At 42.5% G+C, this 7,187-nt stretch overlaps 1 protein-coding gene across 1 annotated transcript; it reads left to right on the forward strand.

Annotated features, from left to right (window-relative positions):
• Nucleotides 1-1,004: 1,004 nt before the first annotated feature.
• On the forward strand, nucleotides 1,005-6,899 carry TTPAL (alpha tocopherol transfer protein like). Its single transcript, XM_009637330.2, has 4 exons — nucleotides 1,005-1,536; nucleotides 2,248-2,441; nucleotides 4,273-4,383; nucleotides 5,111-6,899. Exons 1-4 carry the CDS (start codon nucleotides 1,098-1,100, stop codon nucleotides 5,384-5,386), a joined length of 1,020 nt encoding a protein of 339 aa, XP_009635625.1. The 5' UTR covers nucleotides 1,005-1,097; the 3' UTR covers nucleotides 5,387-6,899.
• Nucleotides 6,900-7,187: the final 288 nt, after the last annotated feature.

The following is a 7,187-nucleotide window of genomic DNA, read 5'->3' on the forward strand; positions in this document are numbered from 1 at the left end:
CCGCCTCAGCGCCAGCAGCGGGCGCTCAGGCCGCCGGGGCAGGGGCCGAGGATTTGGGTCCTGCACAGCCCAGGCTGTGAGGGGGCGAAGCGCGTCCCCGTGAGCGATCCCCCGGGACCTTCCCCGAGGAGCCTGGGGCAGGTGCGGCAGGAGTGAGCGATTCGGGTGTCTGTCACAGCAGGAGCTGGCTCCGTGGGATAGCTGTTATCCTGACAGGCGACTCCTGCGTGACAGCCACGGCTGGGATCGTGTGCTGTGAGTGACTCTGAACCCGAATAGCTCAGGGGCAGAAAGGCATATTTTTTCCCTTCCAGTCCCTGGTCACGCTACAGGAAGTATTCTAGGCTTGTAATTTTATAATTTTTCACTCATCTGTATCTCCTTGCCACTGGATTTGGAAATTCCTTCTCCCAGTTCAGAAACAGTGGCAGCACCCTGAAAACTAGCTCAAGCCTGCCCTAATACCCATGCAGTGCTGGCATAAGTCTGCAATTTTGTCACCTGCTCATGCGGTCTGTGCCCTGCAGCCATTTTTATATTCCTGAATGCTGCTCCTCTTGAATTGCTCAAACCGCTCCCGTGGGCAGACACGCTGATTGATGCATGTATTTGCCAGGGAAGTTAATGAAAACTCAGGGCTGTCTGGGCTCAGCTGGGAGAGTTTCTCAGGAGAGGGTGTAATTTCACCAGATGAGAGAATCCTGCTTAACTGGGATGTGGTTACTTCACTTTAGTTTCCAGTTGGTCATAGGAAATAAATGATAAGGCAAATCAAATTCTGTATTTTGCAATGAAGATGTGTAATCCTCTATATTTTTTTTTTTTTAATTTGATTAGGTTTCATCCAAGGTTGTTTTCTACCCACTATGCAGGATAAAGAGATTAGAGAAACCTGCACTTTCTAATCCTAGGAAGAGAATTAAAATGTCTGAACTGTACTTCTGGCTGTAGTGCCGGTTCTTGCAAGGGTAGTCTCATCAGCAAGTCAAAAGAGGGATGCAGGACATAATAAATATGTAAACAATAAATATGCTGGTTAGTCCGTGGGATTGTTTGTCATTTGTAGCACTTGGGTTTTGACAGATTCCTGCTACATTATGTCAGGAGACAGCGACTGCACCAGGACAAGTCCATCAGCGGGGTCTCCATCAGACAATGAGTTCTTGCCAGATCGGCCAAAGTATGTTTGCTCGCTGTCTCCTGACCTCATTACCAAAGCCCGGGAAGAGCTGCAAGAGAAACCTGAATGGAGGCTCCGTGATGTGCAGGCACTCCGAGATATGGTGTGCAAAGACTATCCCTCCCTGGGGACCTGCCTGGACGATGCTTTTTTGCTAAGATTCCTCAGAGCCAGGAAATTCGATTATGATAGAGCACTTCAGCTTTTGGTGAACTACCACACCTGTAGAAGGAGCTGGCCTGAGGTCTTCAATAACTTGAAGCCATCTGCAATAAAGCCTGTGCTAGAGTCTGGTTTTGTCACTGTGCTGCCTCGTCTGGACCCAGAGGGACGCCATGTCGTCTGCATCCGTCCAGGTACTGAAATGCAATGTTCTCTCTCTTCAAGGTGTGTCTGGGCCAAAACCTGTTTCCTGCTCCCCTCTGAACAGCGGTTACTTACACAGAGTACATGGGGTTCTCTCTGAAATTTGAAAAGCTATCTTGTGAAGGAATGCATTTGTCGTTAGCCAGTGTTATGCCAGTTCCTTTTCCTGTGTCAGCAATAACCGCAGTTATGTCAAAACAAAAATGCAGTGAGGTGGGTTGATGAAATATGAGGTGATTCAAGAAAAATTAATGTGTAGTAACTCAAATTGAAACAGCTGCAGGCCTATGGTTAGAGGCTTGTAATTTGTTTTGACGATAAATGGAGAGAGGAGCCTATGGCTTTGACTCCTGTGTAAACAATCAGAGCCTTCCGTGTGCTTTTGGTGTGCCAGGCTTGCTATAAATTTGTCTTCACTCATTCTCCTCTTTTCCATTTACCTGCTTTCTTTCTGAGCTGAAACTGCTTCTAATAAGCTGTGCTGGGTGGAGAATGGGGTTCTTAAAACCATTGCCTTTGCTCCCTGAAGTAAACATGAGTTGCCATTTATCTCTTGCTTAAGAAAGGCTGCTCTGAACTAGGACTGTGGCTATTAAAGACTAACTTTTAAGAGTCCAGGAAAATAGAAAATCAGTTTTTGGAATGTGTATTGTTAGCTTATATTTACTCTCCAACTTACCATCCATGTCTTGTAACCTCAGACAGATGGACACCCAGTAATTATCCGATTACTGAGAACATTCGTGCCATATACTTAACGTTAGAAAAACTCATTCAGTCCGAAGAGACCCAGGTGAATGGAATTGTAATCCTGGCAGACTACAAAGGAGTCAGCTTATCTAAGGCGTCTCATTTTGGTCCTTTTGTAGCCAAAAAAGTGATTGGAATTCTTCAGGTAAGACCTGAACTGGTGGGAAAATAAGCTTGTGCATTGTAAATGACTGCTTCTGTGTCTACAGTTCTTGACTATGTCACCAGAAACTTAAGCATTTTGGCTTTTACTAGCAGAGTTAAAACATGTCTCTGCCCAACCAGTTTCTCAGACCTTTGCCAACTTACCTCACTTGCCCTTTTCTTGACTTTTGCATCCCTAAAACTAAATTTGCATTAGAAATGCAAACTTTGAGTTGGAACAGAAAAAAGTAGTTCTGTGAGGTAGTGGTAAGGAAGAGAGAGCAGTGAATTACTGTTACAGAGAAGACACCGTTTTGCCTGAATGCTGAGGGATGGCTTGTTATTTAAATGGTTCCTGTCAGCTGAGATGGAGCTTGGCAAGTGCAAGTACTGCTACAAAAAATTTGCAGAGAGCACTTTTGAGTGGGTGTGATTTGAGGAGGATTTCTATCCACTTCCTGAAGGAAGAGAGGCTTCTTCAGCATAGGGTCAGCAAAAGAGACAGTAATAAAAAAGATCTCCGACTGGATGTTTGGAAGAAAAATGATGGAGAGCAACTTAGAGCAAGGGTGTAAGCCCAAGTGGAGTTGTACGAAATAGGAAGGCGAAAGGAGTGAGGAGTAACGTGGCCAAAGTGGCAGGAAGGTCTGATGATTTTACTTGGTACTCTACCATACTGTCTGGAGGAGTGAGATGAGGAGAACTTTTGAATGGGTTAATTCCCTCATTACTTTTATTCTGGCTATGTTCTTTGTTGTCTCTGTGAGGGGACAAGGAAGAATAGGGGGAATCAGGGGATTTTATGGAGATGAGACCTGTGAGTTTATGAATGCCTATTTAAGAACTTGCTCCTTTAAATTATGATCTAAATGTGTGCCATTTAACTGTCTGAGCCCATATTTGATTTGCACAAATAAAGCGATGGGTGTCCTGCTGTTATTAGTGGAAGCTATTCACAAACCAAAAGCTGAACTTGCTGAAGGATGTAAAGGTACGGGTGGTATATAAATGTGTTGCATCAGACTTCCTGAGCTGCATCTTCTATAAAGATGAGCTAATTCACTGACCCTCATAAGGAGAAAAATACTCCCTGCAGTGCATGTTACCTGCTTTTCACTCCGAATACTGACTGCTTGCTTTGTACATGTAGAGCTGGTTATAAGGGCAAGAAACTTCCCTGTGGCACATGAGACCTTAATTGCTGATCATGAGCTTTTGCCTTGGAAAAATGTTTTGGCAAATAAATTTCTCCAGCAGAAATCCCATAACTAACTGTTGTTTTAAAAAGCCTTATGTAGGAGACACGGTGTGTTCTCTTGGCAGCAGAGCCTGTTTGGCTTTTGCAGTTAGCATGACAGAATAGTTGGAATGGCAGAAAAATAGGGGTGTTAGATTTCTTATATAAAAACACATTTTGGACACCCTATTAGAACCAGCCTGCTCTGGCTCTGAGTGTGATGCACTCCGCAGAAGCTTTGGTCATCACTTTGTAACTGCATCCTTATCAGGGTTGGGAACACCTGAGGGACAGTGATTACCTAAGTGTCTTTGTCAGGGGAGATGAAGAACGTAAGAAATGAAGATTTGCTGACAGTAATACATTTCTCGATGCAAGGTTTTCTTGTCTCTTGACTTTATGCTCACAGATCTCATCCTAAGACTATTCCCTATTACAAGGTACATTTCTGTAATGTATTGGTTCATGCTGGTACCTTAGAGGAAAGTTTGGGAGCCAGTGGGTTGTGCTGGCAGTCAGTCTCAGGAGATTTTAAAAAGAGGAAGATGGCAAATGTTTTTTAAACCGCATTATGAAAATCTTCTTTACCCTTCAGGATGGATTCCCCATTCGAATAAAAGCTGTTAACATAATAAATGAGCCTCGTATATTCAAAGGCATTTTTGCAATCATCAAGCCTTTTCTGAAGGAAAAGATAGCAAACCGGGTAAGGATTTGTGTCATTTTAACATTAATAAGTTCTTTGCTTGGCCACTGCAAGTAAAAATATTTGAAAAACCTCACAGCTAGAAAAATTTTGGTGCCATTTACTTGATCTAACTTGTCCTTTCTGCTTTTATTTTTTAAAATATGCTCGTTGGGAAAATTCTTCATGAGAGAGCAGCTTTGACGAATTTAATATTGGCATAATGTGAATATGGATCTTAGTACACATGCTGTGTATTTGGGACACTATTTCCATCCCTGGGGTTGGGTTATCTTGGCAGGTAACACTTTTTGTTTATGAGGTGGGGAAATCTGTGTTGCCACTTCCTTGCTCTTCTTCCTTATGCAAGCGTCCTGCATAGCACTAGTATTTTCAGCGTAGGACTGGATGCAAAGGATGATGCTTTTTTCCACAAGGATAAGTACTTCCAATCCCATGAATGAACTTGGGGACAAGCTGAATTTGGACCCTTGGCATAGACTAGCAAATGCCAAGTCTATCTTCCTGGGATTTAAGCTGCACTAGACTTGGATCATCTCAAGAGTTTTCCAGCTGGTGTGTCTTAACTGCACCTGCCCAGTGTTGTATGCTGCCACTTGCCCATAAAGACATCACTTCTAAAATTTGCTCTTTAACTCAAAATAAGCTTGTTAGCTGACTGTTTCAGTAATTTGCTGTAAAGTGTTTGATATGCACTGTTAAAGCTGTCTTTTGCTTTCTTCTTCAGTTTTTTCTTCATGGCTGTGATCTGAATTCCCTTCATCAAAACATTCCTCCAGTGATCCTTCCTGAAGAGTATGGTGGTACTTCAGGGAAGCTGGACATCTCTGCATGGAACGAGCTGCTGCTAGCCTCTGAAGAGGACTTTCTGCATGATTTCTCACAGCTGGTTCTTCCATGTGACAGCTCTCCTCACGACATGCTAGTGAGTGGGGATGCTGATGAAAAGCAATGTGATGATTCTCTGCGAGGCATGAAACCTCAGCTCTACTACTGTTATTAAGAAACCAGTGAAGGGAAGCTTTCCAGCACAGTTAAGACCTGTTCTGCTAGGTGATGTTGCGAACTCTGCCTTACTCCTAAACCTGCAGTTTAGGAACAGACTGCTGAGGCACTTTATGCTGTAGAACCAAAGGAAGCTGAAGAGGGCACAATGGGGGCAGGGCAGAGTTCGGGTAGGATAAAGGCAAAGAGCATGACTTAGGTACAATACTTGAGGCTCATCAACCTCTGTGTGAATGATGCAAACTGGCCTTTTCTGTCTAATGATAAAGAAAAAATATATTGCAGGATGGTAAGCTTGGTAGTTTCTTATCCTCTCCCCACCCAGGTGAAAAGTGACAATGATTTACTAGTTTTGTGACCATCCATTCCCTTCCCCTTCTGAAAACACCAGTAATCCAAGACAAGAAAATTGCTTTTGAACCCTGCCAAATGTAGTTGTCAGTGAAGATTGCTTAAAAATGTAAAAGCCTAACTTGGCCTGTCCTCTATCAGTTGGTTCAGACTGTGAGTTGGCATTTCTGGAATATCTCGGTGAAGATTTGGCTCAAATTAATACAGAGCAAAACTTTCTTATCCATGAATCAGTATGGAGATAATCTCTGAGACTTCCTCACAGTAGGAAGAACTATAACTGGTGGATTAACTACTACAACATCTATACCAAGGCTTATTATAAACAGGTGCAATCTTTGTTTTCAGAAAACAGGAAGTTTTTCTGATCAGGTACTAAGGCTTTTGATTGGATACAGCTTCAAAGGAAGAGGTTGAGGACCAAGTAAGAAAAAGCTATGTCAGCCACTTTCCCATGTTATCAGTTGTTCTTTTCTTCAGCTGGTTGTGATGAGGAATTGAGTAACTAACTCATACGTAGAATTTGTAAGGAGGCTTTGTAGCAGTTGGCATATGATTTATAGAAGGCAATACTTCATGTAAGACAGCAAGGTGGTGCTTTAGCTTGTTACTTTGGGCAGAATTTGAGTTTAAGTCTGTGAAACCAAATGCAGACAGGCTATTTGAAAGCACATTCTTAATTTCCTGGTATTGTTCACTGTGCTTGTTGGCTCTTTTGTGAAATTTTACAACTTTGTTTTCAACTTTGTTGACCTCTTTCGTCTTTGGTTGTCATGTTCCTGTATGAAGTTAGACTTTAATCATCTCTGTAATATTTACCTGTAGCTTGTACGCCTGTGCTTCTAGGTCTTTGTCTAGAGACAGAACTAAGACTCCAGTGTCAAATCAGGGTAAGATACCTATATCTAAATAAGCTGTTCCCGCTCCCCGGGTTCAACCTGTTTAATGGTCTTGAATTAGAACTTAATTCTCAGCACATTCTTTGCACATTTTTTTCTGCACTGTTATAGAGTGGAGATGGGAAACCTCAGTATGGCCAGGAAAGCACACTCAATTACTGCAAGGTGAAACATTTCACTCTGGTGAAAAAGAGCATCCCTTCTAATTGCAGACTTCTCTCTAGAGCACTTTCTTGGGATGAGATCTTTATTTAGTGCCAAGTGTGACCAGTTATGTTTCTGTAAATATAAAGCTAAAGCATCTTAAGGATTTCAGACACTCATTTTTTTTATTTAGTGCCAAGTGTGATTATAGGTACCAGTTATGTTTCTGTAAATATAAACCTAAAGCATCTTAAGGATTTCAGACACTCATTTTTCAAATTGCCAGACTGTTTTGAATGTCTGTCTTCCTCCCAGTCCCCTACAGCATGATTGCACTGCCAAAAAAGACTCTTCTTCCACTGTAATGACTTCCTGACCTGGCAGCAGACCTCGTCCTGGGACTAG

Source organism: Egretta garzetta, unplaced genomic scaffold (assembly GCF_000687185.1).
Source record: "Egretta garzetta isolate BGI_Z169 unplaced genomic scaffold, ASM68718v1 scaffold214, whole genome shotgun sequence".
Classification (NCBI taxonomy): domain Eukaryota; kingdom Metazoa; phylum Chordata; class Aves; order Pelecaniformes; family Ardeidae; genus Egretta; species Egretta garzetta.